Here is a 14,994-nt window from a genome sequence, read left to right as displayed (position 1 = left end):
CATCGAAGTCAAATACCTGTTTTTTATCTAAAGAAATCTACCCAGTTAGAAACTTTCGCGATCATCCTGGTTATTACAAAGTACAAATTTTGTTTCTAATTAATCTGTGTTGTGATGCGCCTGTCTTATATAAGAAATATTGAAACAGAACAGCATATCTGGCATGAGGAGTGAACCCCTTCATCAAGCGACTGGTTCTTTCGATTCTTAGTGTCCTCAATTTCTCAGAAAGTGGGAAACTTCCCTCCTACTGAAATGTCCCCCACTAGCTAACTGAGACGACTTACCTTTTTCATCACATATACAAGTTCTTTCACTACTATCCGGTTTAGTAACACACGTAGAGTTTCCAGGACACGGGTTTACTACACACCAGTCTACCCGATCACACAGGACGCCAGAGTAACCTGAATTGGAAAGATAAGCGAATCGAGCTAAGCGGTGAGTTATTTAGAAAGCTATAGAAACGGAGTTGAATTTCAGACATACATGTATACCGGGAATATTTTTAGACAGCTTGAACAGTTCAACTCTGTCTTGTACAAGGGCCGAAATCCAACACTTCCATAAAAGATTTTGAGCCATTAAATCATACGAATCGCACCAAAAGTACAAAAAGACGAAGAGCTTTGATGCCTTTGGTGCTCAGCATGCACCAGTAGTGAGCAAACCATATAAAAGGATGTATGGAATAGCGTGCTGTGTGTAGGAAGCCAAAAATTTACGATAGATGAAAGCCTCAATGTTCACAAAAAAGTTTCCCTCAAAACAGCCAAGAGTCTTGTCTGTCTTATTAAAGAAGTGCTTTGATGACCCAAAATTACAGTGCATGCAGACGACTGAATATATGTCGGACAGGGAGTGCGTCCATTTTATGGGATTCCCCTTGAACAGGTGGGAGCACTTTGATGAATGTCCTCAATTGCACTAACCACCTGAGCGAAAAAGATCAGTCACAGGCTACCTGATAGGCTGTTCGAGTGGTTCAGATGTGGAGTAGCGTTGGAAACCACGCTTTACTGGGTATTCCTACTCATAAGACAGTCAAAACTGAGTGGAAGTGTGCTACTCACAACCATGAAATCTGGGCCGCACAGTCGAAACTCAAAATAATCCATTGGACTGCAACAACTGATCCCACCAGCAAAATCAATGTATGGCACCGATGTATACAACAATACTGTCGAAACACATGTGCTGATTAGAGGAAATGAGTATTTTGTGCTTTTGCGAAATTCACTATCACTTATGTTTTGGATCACATGATAAATTTCTTGAACGTTTATTTATTCTGGAGTTGCGGAACCAAAACAGGCGATTTCCGACTACACAAAGAAAGATTGGGAAATGAGGAGCGGCTGACTATGGTAGCTTAACCGGAAGTATTGGTCCTTTCACAAATGCCCCGGGAAGTGACAAGTTCTCGACGACTCGAGTCATTTAGTGATCCTTACGAATTTTTCCTTTTTTCTTATAAAACTGATTGAACAGAGTTCCCATTCCTAGAGAGTTATCCGTCCGTAAATCTCGGTCCAGGTATGCACAGATTGCATCGAAATGCTCCGCATAATTCCTCTCCATTACCTTCTCCTCTAGATTTGGCGTCCGGAGCAACCACTCCGCATCACTATATCTCATTAGACCGTAGCTTAGGTGGTTTGCTTGTGGAGTGAAGTCGAAAGCATAGCCTCCCAACTTTGGAAAAGTCTTAGGTGGTTGTAATCCCAGGGTGCCTCAGTTCGTCAGAAGCCAAACATATACAGTTTCCTAGGACTGCATGAGTTTTCTGAGCTCATTAGGTAGGAGCAGTCCCCATGATTCCTCCAGCCTCATATTCCACATGGACTCCAATTGGGGAGGTTTTGATAAATGCACTCATTTGCACACAAATTTGATCTTCAACTAAATTTCTCGTTTGTGGTATTCTTCAAATAAATTTGCTGCATAAAGGCCGCCTCATGGTTTCAGTTGGTAAGGTATTCAAGATATCGCAGAAAAATGCCATACACCGGAGATTTACTTGAGTCTCCCGTGAAAACCCAATTCATATGCATATGGGTACGTTTGTCGAAGTCCTTGGATGGGTATGTCTACCCTAAGATAGCATGAGGTATTTACTAATGTATCTGTTAATAAGTAGGCGATTGGAGTTGAATATAATCGTATTGCAAATAACAGAAACAGAAGAGGAATCTCTACTGGCCCAGGTGATTTTCAACATGGCCACACTAACTGAAGATGTGTCCGTTAGTCCGTAGATGCCAGTGACGCTGATGATTGACCTGTATAATAAAAATGCGCCAGACCCTAGCTGTATAACTAAGACCTCACGCTGCTTCGGCACCTCACGATCTGAATTGCAGCACTCTCACGACCGCTTGGTCCTGGGCTCCGAACCCATATCCAGTCCGGGTGGAAAGCGCACAGATAAACCTACCATCACTCGCTTGGGTTTTGCGCTCCTAAACTCAATTATGACGGCTGGAAATCATGTCGCTCTACAACCAACTTCTTCTGCTCTCCAATACTGTGTTTACTCCTGATTTGATGCTGGACAGCAAGGAAACGCTAACTGGCCTAGGCACCAGGTCATCCTCAATCAGTAGAGGCAGGAAAATTGATTTTTATATTTTTCTGTTTGCCATCCCTCTAACACTGAGTGAGATAATGAATTTCCCTGAGGTGCGACCACCTGAGAATACGTTGGCCTGAGGGAAAAAGTCGGTAGTGTTTCCCGACCCATCGGGCGCTGTATCACATTTTAAGTAAACAATCCAATCGTGGGCTCATGGTTGAAGCATCACAAAAATTTTTTCCCCGAAGCACGGGGGAGCATCCGGAATTTCTTTCGCAGTGCTTGAACATACTGATGCGACGTAGGGTTCTTAGGCACTCCGCTGTACTTAGTACTATACAGGTTGTTTTGTCTTACCAACCACCAACGGTTGAACGATGCCAATTAGCCTACTTTGAGAACTGTAGTACTCTATCTTGTTTGTCTAGTGAACCTTAGCGTGCATTAAAACATGCTTAATGACCATTCATCTTCATGGGGAATCCTACTTGTTCCGACAACTTGAGTTTTGCTGTCCTTAGAACTCGTCAGCAGTGCATATTCCTGGCCATGCCGCGATTCCAACTGTGCGTAGATTGTTACCACTACTTCACCAGTGCACTCTGAAATTTCACCTCTGAACTGACGAACTTGTTCACGCTTGAGCAATGTGATCTGTACACTTTACGCCACCACCCACAACTGAACTATCAGGATAGTAACTGAGTCATTGTTAATCGCATCGTTCAAGAGCGAACACGCTCGCCGTTTCAGGCGCGAAAATTCACATTGGTCTGGCATCCACTGGCACAGTTGTGATAACACTCGCTAGTGGACTATTTGGCTCACCAGTTAAGGAGGACTCCTAACACATCGAGGGACAGCTGAGTGGTTGTGCTATACTGACAAATACTAGAGACAAATACAGTTCAAGATATGTAAACTTTGATGGAATCGCTCAAACAAATGGGTACTCGACGAACACAGGGACCGGTTCACTCTCTCACAGGTGTATCAAAGTAATGTCCCAAGCCAATTCTGTGTTATTTTGTATTAAATGCACCAAAGGAATCCCATCGTTTTACGTTAGTATCCTTTGATATACCGTTATTCGAAATTAAAGCATGTGAAGGTTGGGAATTTCGCGAATGTATTCATGTATATCCACTCACCTTTATTGCATGTTCTATTTCCATCTGGAGTACATGTGTAACGTTCTTCACCTGGCTTACAGTATTTCTCACAGTGACTGCCAAAGAAAAATGGGGCGCACCGCAGCATGGCCGAAACCGTTACTCTACAAGACAATTATACAACCAGTTTACTACCAGTCACACTCCTTAAAACAGTGGTCAAAATGAAGACCTTAACTCTACAGCAAAAACAAAACTGGAAACATCGGTTTATAAAATCTTGTTGTGAGTTGACTTTATAAAGAATGGAAGGCCTTGAAAAAGCAAAAAAGTAACACATCGTGCTTTGAATCTCAACCAAGTTGACTCTGCAATGCTGGGTATATCATACCAACGCCCAATAAATTTCTAAATTACACTGTAAGTACCCGCCAACCTCTTGAAAAAAAATTTCTCAGATAATAACTTAAGGAAACATCTTCCACCTACAGTCTAAAAGAATAGCTTTTAGAATGTTATTCAAGTTTTTTTGAACAGCCGTTATTTACCCATTATATCCCGAAAGATAAATTTGAGGCAATTGCTGGATTGGGTCTGAGTAAGCCACCATACATAATACATTTACAGCTGCCATTTAACCCTTGCCAGTACCATACTAATAATTACAGTGCCGTCATAAAAAGTTTGATAGAACTAGTCTCAAGGGAAATCGACAAAATATTCTGAGAGAGTTTGACTGAACCCTAAATGTTGTGGGCTTTGAGAACAAACCACATCACATACGAACTATTCACAAATGAAGGACACTTGGTGGAGTCAATGTTTCCTCGCTAGCAATATGTTACCCTAGAAAGGTGCGGACGTTTAGGGCGTTGTAGAGGCTCGTGCACGAAAAATCTAACAAAAATGTATTAGACTTGTCTAACCGTGTACAGGAGGTTAAACAGACTTTTCCCGGTACGGACAGGGGAACAGGATGTAGTATCTGCTTAGCCCGAGTTTGTAACTAGGTATAACCCCCAAACAACCGAAGACTGCTACTACTGTAATTCACGAGACTGTGGAATTCGCAGTACATTCGGAGCAGTCGAGATACATGTGTCCCTTCATTGGAGGTAAACTTTGCATGTGAGTAGTTAAAAACCGCTGAATATGTTTCATCTTTGCAAGTAATGTGTATATAACGAATCCCGGCGAATTCTCTCTTGCTAAAATGGTCAGACTTTCTGCCTTCTGACTTCAGCCCACTACTCACCAGTGTGGTGTTTTTACACCACCGCGAGATATTACATTCCCTGTGAAAATCTCATTGGGACCGTGCAGCGATATGTTAGCGTTTCTCACAGTGTCTTCACTTGCGGACGTAAAACATCCGGTTTATATACAATGAAGTTGAGAAACAATGATCAGTAGACAGTGATTGGTAGATTCCTACACCGCATTTGATCAATTTTAGGGTAACCAAATTGTTTGCTTTAACCGTCCCTATACGCATCGTCCGTTGCTGGTGTCATTTGATTAATAGAGCGTCACTTACTACTTTGGTTTCCTGTTACACAACTGTATTTGGAACGTGTTTACTGGGTCAGTCTGTTGGCCTATTTCCAAAGGCGATACAGGTTTGCGAATTAACCTCTGATTCTTTGGTTGCTCTTACGGTTATTGGATTATACGATTTGGAATATGCTCCGTCACGCGTTCTGCTTTACTCAATGTGAAGATCTTCGTAGCCCCAGGAGATCTCGTAGGCCGTATGAGAAGCAGACAGATATGTCAGCCTAGTTTTATTTTCGCGCGGAGCAAGTTGTCCGAACAAAGAAACAGTAATAACTGAATTCAGACATGCGTTTGGTGTGCACTTGTACGGAAAGCAATTAATTCTACTTTGTTTGCAATCACAGACTCCATATAGCTTGTCAGCCATTAAAAATTCTGGAATGTTTTGCAGATTTCGATCGACAAGTTCTGCAAACAAGTTCCTAAAGATGCTGTAGTACTACGTGAAGCTGACTGCTGTGCGAAGTCAAAGTGACAAAGAGATTCAAATTTTTGCTGTCTACAAACTTTTGGTGATTAAACTGGAAATTCCCTGTTCATTCTTTTTCAGTTTTGGCTGCCCATTCCACTATTTAAAGAAAGATTGACAATAAAGTAGCAGATTACTGGCACAAGTGATTTTCAGGCGTTGATTTTTGCGGCATTTTTGTAGAATACATACATGACTCTCATCTGAATAATCATCCTCTCGTCCTTGTGCAGTCATTCTGGTGAGTCCACACCCAGGATTGGGGCACGGGACTCGAGTTTTGCTCTTGTTAAAGCTCATTAGTAGTGCAAATCAAATGGCCGTGTTGGGGTGTGAACTCCGTGAATCTGACATGCGAGGTAAGTGTGTTACCACTACCCAACCAGCACATGCTGGACTCATCTGAATTTTTACGTCCGAACGGGTGAACATGTTTCGCGCTTGAGTGATGTGAGCGGAACGCTCGATGCCTCGAAAGACGACCCGGTAGACTACCTTGGTTGTGTCGATCTGGTGGCTGATGATTCTTTCAGTTTCAGCAGAACCAGTCCACACTAAAGGGGGAAGCACTGGACTCGAGTTTTGCTCTAATTATTAGGTCCTATCAACAGTGCATATCCTCGGCCGTGCAGGAGTTTGAACTCCACACGTATGGCATGCGAGGCGAGCGTCTTACTACCACTCCACCAACTCACGTTGGAGGCAGCTGAATTTTCACTTCTAGACAAGCTCACCCCGAAGCGGATTACGCAGACGTTCACTACCGAAGAAAAGCTCCTTGAGACAACCCGACGAGATACCTGACATGCATATTCCTTGACAGAGGACGTAGGCACCTCACCTGGCCGATGCTGTTATCAGTCTGATTACCCATTTACGGTAACTGACTCAAAGTTTTCATTTATTTTTCAGTTTGTAGCTTAACACTGTCTGCTGCTTTCTGGAGCAATAAACCAACGAAATTACCGGACAAAATCAGTCGCATTAATCAATATGCTCACCTGAGATTTCGGTTTTTGTACCTACCGGAACGTGCTATTGGCAAGTTGACCATTCTGCCGTCGGGAATGAGGTGGAACTCAGTTGCTTTATAACTTGCAATGCGTCTGAGCAATCGCCTGGTATTTCTTGAATCAATTTTTAGTTCAAATGCGTATGAACTCTGCCAAATTTGTAAAACGGTGTAGCGGATTTGAGAATAAGAAAGGGTTGGGGAAATGCGAAAAAACATCACGCGCCACCGTGCAAAAAGCCTTATGGACTGACTCCATGTTTCGGCACAGAGGTTTGAGGGAATGAACTGTTACAGTGATGCACAATCAGAGGTTACAAATAGTACTTATTTTTGGGATGGATGCATTTTTCTACTAGTTTTGTTCTTTTTAAGGTCACTGGTCTGTAGTTTTATTCGGAGACCAACTCACACCATGTAGCCGTTTGCTACTTACATTGTCAAGGTGAATTTGGAAGTTTCTATGAAATCTTAGCTGTGATCAGATAAACGGATGTAAGCAGGATAGTTACCTGATGGCTGTTGAGTAGGCGCCCAACAGGATAAAGTGGTCAAATCAGGGAAATTGGAGGTTAGATGAAACAACACGCTGTCTGTCCGCTGTGCACACTAACCCCACATCACTCGACTCAGCATAGTTTTTCGAACCGGGCATCGTCAGAGTATTTATGTGCCTCAGTGGAAAATCTAGTAGCGCTGCTGACCTCTATTAGTTTTTTAGCTAACAAATGTATGGTCAATCATTGTTGTTACAAAGTGCCCATATACAAAATGGGTACAACAAGCTGTGACTTATCCCGTCCAGTCTAGATAAAGACATCACGAGAACAGGCATCAAGTAGTCCAATAGAAAGAGTGATATATATATATATATATATATATATATGTTCAAGTAACATTCATGCAGACCAGAAGATACTGCTTTAGTGATAAAGTTCACCTGATGACAGCATGACTGTTTCTAGGTGGCCGAAATAGTGAAAATACTGGAGTTCACCTGCTTACCCGAGAATTTGTGGAATTCTTCCGCAATTGACAAACTCAAGAGGCGGATGATGTTTGACTGTTTTTGGTATGGATGCCATATTCGGCTAGATTCGACTGTTTTTAACCGCACATTATTCAAGCAGCGATAGTTTAAACGCAAATGAGGCGGGAAACTTCTTATATAGGTTATTCTTATTGACTTGAATATTTGTATTGCTTCATTGAGCACAACAGCTCCAGGTGCATCGCCTGGTCTCCAGTGAGGAAAAAGGCGCACAGAGTTTCCTCATTCAGTGAACGCGATGAGGTTTGGGTTCCTGACGGGACAACAGAAAAATTATTTAGCCCTATGGTTCCATATCTGCATATGCGAGGCTTATTATGCCTGGTTGATTTTTGTGCTACTCTTTGCATCTGATCTTCCGGTGAAAATGCGAAAACAAAACTACACCGACCACCCGTACACAGGCTGCACTCAGCTGTCTGGATTATCCACCTGCGAAGGTTGAAAACAAAATACCGGTTTGAAGATCTACACATATTTTTCTTACACATACATTCATTTGCTCGTTGTGCAAGACAGCCTTTAGTGTGAGCAGTTGTGGTTTGCGTTATTTGGTGAAGATAAATTGCCCACAACTAACATACTACTGTATTTCAAATTGAAGATGATGGATGTAATCTTCCCAGATGTCCACTTTGAATAATCTGCATTCGGCAACAAACAGGTCGTGGTCTCGACTCCAATGTTGTTCGATCTAGGCGGTGCGACCCGCTCTGGCCAAGTTTGGGAACAAGAGAAGGCGGGTACCGTTTCTTGTTTCCTTATTGGGAAGCCATGTAGAGATATGTAGAATGGTCGCTTAAAAATATTATGTGATGTGGTTATCGATTACCACAGACAGAGGTAAGACTTTGTTTGTAACTTATTTCAGACTTGACCGAATCGGTCACGCGGATTGTGTAGTTTGTGTAGCCGGATACCTACATGGACATTGTGGGACAAGAGCAGCGCATGACAAGTTACACTGACTCACGTAAAGAGCGCTTTCTTCTAAACAAGAGCAGCCCTCAGTAATACAAGGGTTTCTTTCTTCGAAATTCAGGAGAACCATGTGCCCATTACCTGGGACAATAAATTCAACCATAGAAAAGTTAAAACAAAAATCTGATGGGTTTCATCACACATAGTCACCGTAGAGTTTTCTTATCATGTAACCAAATCGTGCATTTTTTAATAGAGCTCACCGGTAGAGGTTGTGGGAGTTCAATTGTCAACTGATCTTTCATTGTCTTGACATCTTTGTATTCTTTTGTGGTCACAAAATAAAGGTTGCAGTTCTCCGAAGTGCTAATCCTTAAAACCAAATAAAGAACAAATGATTAAGCGTAAACACTAACTATATTCAAAATTTCCAGCGTGAAGCCAAATTGCCTGTCAAGCTGTTACAAATTAGACGAATCCAAACCGTTTGTTAGCGCAGAATGCTATAGACCCACCTTGGTTGCCTCAGAACTGATCACATACAAAATTATCCCTGAAATATGTGGGTGTCTTCTCTGACACTGACAATTTATCATAAATTATCTTTGTATAAAACAAATCACATCAGAAGGTGGTAAAAAAAATTGATCAACCATGTTTGCCTACTGCTGCGGCCAACGCAGCCTACCTTTGACAATAGCCCAGTCTGATTAGCTAGACTGACCCTGCATGAAGATAACTCATTCGTCAGAGGTCATTCTGTAGATAGCCGACAGCAATGCTGTGCATTTATCACGATTTGGTACGCACCTTCATGCCCAAGAGCATCTACTCAACTGAAGCGGCTATTATCCGCCTTTCTCAGAGATGATTCCCTGAATGGAGACTTCCTCCCTAAATTGAAGCCAATCTATGCTGAAAAATCGAAATTCACTGCGCAGCGCATTGATACTTATTGGCAATCATAAGCAGTACGCATCTCATAAAATTCCAGAGAGTTTCGAGCACGCGACCTCCTGACCAGTAGTTTCGACGCCTAGCCGCTCGCCCAGGAGCAGCTAATTAGCAGTGTTACCAGCTCTCAGCCTTCACTCACAGGATCCACATTGCGTGATCACACGTGTTGAGTGGCCCTTGGAGTGAGAGCTTACCAGTTGGAAGTTTCGTTCATCAGTTGAATTTTAGTATTCTTCTGTGCTAGTTACGGCTTTTGGTAGTATGAGGAGATTTTGCAAATTTTCTGACTCTCCTGTGCATTTTCGGCTTACTTAATACAATGTAATATGTCCTGGATTTTTATAGTTGTTGAACCTCTGATAAACATCAAACTTACGAGACTTGGAAACGAAGACGCCAATTTCGAACGACCAGTTACACCCACAGATCAGATCACAATCGAGCCTTATTTTAGACTTTATACACTACTCATAAGGCTGCTGAAAACCCTTCGAAATCCCACGACCGGTTTCGCCCTTCTTGGGGCTCCTCTGGTAGGCGCATTCTCTTAGTTCCCGTCAAGCGTATGTCCTACTTGAACCCGAATTGCACAAAATGAGCAAAATACACTCATTTACAAATTAATTTAGTTTTGTGGAAGACTCACCTGGAACCATGTAATCTCTCGTCGGCTGTCAGAGAGTTTTCAGCAACTTCATGAGCATCTATCTATCTATACATGTATCGCGGTATCTCGAATATCGTACCAACTGAAACATGAGGCGGCCTGGTGCGACACATTCACTTACTTAGAAATATCAAAAACAAGATTCTGCCAGATTCCAGTTGAGTCTCTCGCAAAACCAAACTAGTTCGCAAATAAGTGTATTTCACTAAATTCTTGTCTACTTTGTTGCTGTATACATACGTGCAGTGTCATAACTAGTCTGGGAATTATGTGAACAAGACAAGACGTGCTTCCTATCTCGTTATTTAGCAGATACTGATCATGCAGACACTATGATTAGTCCTGAAAAAGAATGCAACGTGTGTCACCCTAAATAAGATTCATCAAAGGAATATAGCCCGATCTGTCATGTATTGCATTCTCCACCGCAGCTTCACGTAGGCATCAATTATGGATTAATTAATCACAGTCAGAAAAAGATTACCAGGGAGTAGCTTTCATATGTGTTCACATCTTGTCTCCATTTCCAATTTATGTGTGCTTTAGTTTGGCCTGGATAGTGCGATAGGTTTTTTGATAACTAGAGAAGAATTCTCATATTTTGTGGATGTCCGCTCCGCTCTCCTTGAGAAGAAAATTGTCCTCTAGAATCTAGCTGGTCTTCGTGGTTTGGTTTTCATTTTCAACGAACCTTCTTGTGCAACTATCACATAATCGTGAGTTACTGGCCAGTTAACAAATTTTTGGAATGTACCACATTGGACGATAAACTGCCAGAGAGGCTTCAAACAACATACAGGCTTCAACATCAAGTAAATTTGAAAATATGGTGTAAATCTACTTAGTGCAGTCTGCTGTAAAAGTGAGGAATAAGACTGACGGAATGTTGGAGATTACGCCTTCCCGAAAAGTCCCAAAGAGGGCGAAACTTGTGGTTGTCCGCCTAAGAGCTTCCAGAAAACTTGTAAATAATAGTGTCTTTAGTAACAATCGTATTCATTCGTGTAAACCTGGAATGAGTTTGGGTGAATGAGGAAGTTTTCAGCCCTTAGGACTGTCGAGCTTACACCTGCAGAATCAGCTATTTCCTGGAGCACGTTCGTAGACTAATCGTTCGGAGCTAATGAAAGTCAGGAAGTTCCCAACACTGGACAGAGCTCAATGAGTGCGCCACATTTTAGCCACCTTTGTAAACTAGCATCTATACGGTTGGTACCTGGGCGGCTGCATCGCGGATCTATACCCTCTCTACAAAAGGCATACATTAGCAGCTGACCATTCTAACACAAGCGTGACAACACGTGATTCATTGAAATACTTGTCAGAAACCTTGACGAAAGTTTAAGTCATGTGTACGCTCACCTGCCATTAGGAGAGACCACCTGAAGGTATACAAAAGTCTATGAGAAAACCGAATTATGTGAGAGGCAAGAAATAAAGTTATCCCACATTTGTTACTTCTACATATTGGCCCCCTGGAGGTACACAAATTTCGACCACCTTTAAAACTACCCAACCCGCATCGGATAGCTTCGGGTCTACAATATGCGGTGACGCTTTCAAAATATCGTTTTGTGTTCCGATAGCCATCAACGCTCCTACCTTATCATCCATCAGAATGGCGATTCACCAGCTTAGGACCATCTTTACGGATAGGTGCGTTTTATCAAGGAAGCCTTAGGAAACAATAATGGGTGATTCTCGCTGGGCTAAATTTGGATTAAGTAAGGGAAGTGGTGTGCTTGTTATTCAGACACTACGGAGTCTGTTGCTTTTTCGTATTGTATCAATCCTGTTCTATCGACCCGGAGCATGCACCAAGGAGACCCGATTAGGTCAATGAGAAAACTTCTGAGCTCCTGTAGTGCGCGTAAAAAATAGTGTGGGATAGTTCTGTACCTTTGGTTATCGAGATAACGGAACAGGTTATACTACCTGAGTGTGAAAATGCACCGGTACCGAATACTGAGCTCTTTGTACCGTATATTTCCCGTAAACCCACCTTTTCTTCCTATTCGAGTGATTTAGCTAGTATAGAATACGCTACAAAAATGTTTAGGAAGCGGATCTTGGTGACAATATGTGACCGGAATCATGAAAGTTCTCTCCAACAGGTTGACATATCCCAGAAATTACATCGCACAGACGGCGTTCATCGTGAAAGAATAACCTTATACAGTAGCGAAAAAGATTTAAGATTAGGTCTTCTGACATCCTCCTCAGATGCTCGCTGTTCGATGGTACTACCTTACAATGAAAGTGGTACAGATCCGTAGACCATAGTTTGAAATTAAATCAACGGGACCCTAAGTGGTAAGATCCATTTTTGAATGTGAATTGGAAAAAGCTGTTTCATATAAATACCCCGAAAACAACTGTCGTTAAAATAGAGTCCCCTGGACAATAATGTCTCTGAAATCCGGTATACATCCGTAAATCTCTCATCCCTCGGTTTTTCCTCTCTTAAGATGTTGCGTAACAAGTAATATCTTTTTGCGAACACCTTCGATTAAGAACCTACCAAACAAGTGGCTTGTTCACGCCTGTGTCAACGTCGGGTTAATATGAATTATTCAATATTCGGACAATATCACCAGTCACACGTACGGATTTTCTTACCCGCCTTTTCGAAAACAGAAGTGAAATTGAATATCACACCCCATCCAGAAGGTGAATCGACATACTACTCCATTCTCCTGCAAGCTTTCTTTATTCAGGTAGTCCCACTGAATAGTGAGGCTTGCCTGGCCATTGGTCTGTGGGGAGCAAAAATCAATTGTTTTTTATGGTGTAATACAGAATGCAATATGAGATTAGTGAGCTGTGAAAATAACAAATGCTATTTTCTGTCCGAAATTGGTTTCTGAGAAACTGCTGAATGGTTTTATGTGCCATATCCTGCAGAGAAATGTTCCGAAAATATAGGAGAGTCCTATCCAAAAAAAGTCGCGGCACGTAGACTTCAAAATATTAGTTAACAGTTAGCAGAAATGGGACGACTTTGTATTTCCCCCACGATGACCGTCCTTTCGTAAGGATTGTTTTGGCCATCCTTCCAAAGTTATCCAATCCAAACTACATGAAACTCTCGTAAAGTGATTTTATCAGTAGGACGATACTCATATATGCGGGTTTGCTATTGTCAACAGAGAAGCCGGATAACATACGCGTAGCTTAAGAAGAGCTAGGCTTATACCGGTCGTTGGTATTGGTCTCTCTCACTGGAGTTTTGACGTGGTCGGTTTGAAGACCCTGAATTAAAAGCAGCTGAAGTTGCACCCAAAAGTATGCCATGATAAAACTGCACAACTATGAAGTAGTTTCACTAAAAATGGCCACGTTAGCTGTTGCCATCGCGTCGATGAGGACTTGGAATACACGGAAAACAAAACAGTATCGTTGTTTCACAAGAGGTACGTCTGACATACACCCTCGGAGTGTTCACACCCTTGTAGCAGGTTGACGTTTTTGCTTAATACTGGTAGTTTGGCACAACACTACTACCGATGGTGGGCGTTTGAATATCTAACCTTACAAAGCCGAAGTTCACACGTTGAAACAAAAGCATATTCACTAGGATAGGATCAATTATTTTAGTGTGTGTCAAGCAGGATCGTGCCTAAGCACCTACACGTATCAGAGCTAAATTAACAATCACGTTTCAGATTAACGCTACGATCAACCTGCGCTGTAATGCTGCCTTCAGACTTTTTCCACAAAACGCAAAAAAAACTGGCAGGAAGTCACGTGCTTACTGTGATTACGATTCATAAAACTCTGTTGTCCACGCTGCTGAGGTCGGATTCAACTAAGCGTTTGTTTACATCCATCCTAGTGGTATCACGCTATACCGCAACCCATAGTTATGCAAGGATCAAGTTGAATACCTCGCTTGTTTAACAAATGACAATTGGATTGTTTTGCAACTATATGGATGATGTGGATAATTGTTCATATAGTCCAATGCAATGAAAACTAGTTTATGAAGGAAGAACAGGTGTCAAGCAGCTTGGCCCGAATCCAACAGAACGACCGGTGTAGAGTATTTCACTCTTGTCTTTGAGAGGAAACTGAGTGCAGAAAAATCGGAATCACGTATTGGTTGAAGCGATGAATCTGTTTTTTTTCTAGTAGCACTTCTAATCCTGTTTTATCACTGGGAGATTACGATTAAAAAGTCACAATTAATTAACGGTATTTTCCGATAAACCAGATATCAGATTTATCATCTCACTGCGTCCACTCGGATGGTTTCAAATTCCTCAACCGATGATAATGTCGTTTAGAAGCTTGATAATCATGCTAAGAAAAAAACTGAGCCACTTATAATCCCCTGTTACAGAACACAGTTCTGAACAACAGCTTAAACAGTTGCCTCTGCGAAATCTGATACAGGAAATTTCCAATCGACTGAGGATTGGTCAAGCCAATCTTGTCTTAATTTTTTTCGCCATACCTGGCTTTACCATCGCGATCAATTGCTGTCCTCGTTCTTTCTACGGTTGAATTGCAATATGGTCAAGGCCCAGAGATAAATGTCAGTAATAAGCTCGAATAAGTGATTACCATTTAACTACGGCATGAATCCTTTCTGGTCATCATTATATATATATATATATATATATATATATATATATATACACAGCACCACCCGCCTGTGTAGACATGTGTGG

The 14,994-nt window shown here is 41.9% G+C and overlaps 1 protein-coding gene across 1 annotated transcript in view; it reads right to left on the bottom strand.

Moving 5' to 3' along the window:
• T265_00061 (hypothetical protein) overlaps window positions 1–14,994 on the bottom strand; it is a gene marked incomplete at both ends in the record, with an annotated part of 36,345 nt that overhangs the window by 13,049 nt on the left and 8,302 nt on the right. Inside the window, 4 exons of the mRNA XM_009163718.1 lie at window positions 3,727–3,803; window positions 6,740–6,875; window positions 8,961–9,069; window positions 12,941–13,077. Coding sequence (XP_009161982.1) covers window positions 3,727–3,803; window positions 6,740–6,875; window positions 8,961–9,069; window positions 12,941–13,077 — 459 coding nt within the window. The remainder of the gene's footprint in view (window positions 1–3,726; window positions 3,804–6,739; window positions 6,876–8,960; window positions 9,070–12,940; window positions 13,078–14,994) is intronic.

Source organism: Opisthorchis viverrini, assembly GCF_000715545.1.
Source record: "Opisthorchis viverrini unplaced genomic scaffold opera_v5_1, whole genome shotgun sequence".
NCBI classification, from domain to species: domain Eukaryota; kingdom Metazoa; phylum Platyhelminthes; class Trematoda; order Opisthorchiida; family Opisthorchiidae; genus Opisthorchis; species Opisthorchis viverrini.
Note: the sequence above shows the minus strand (reverse complement) of the source record. Positions and strands in the feature narration are given on the sequence as shown.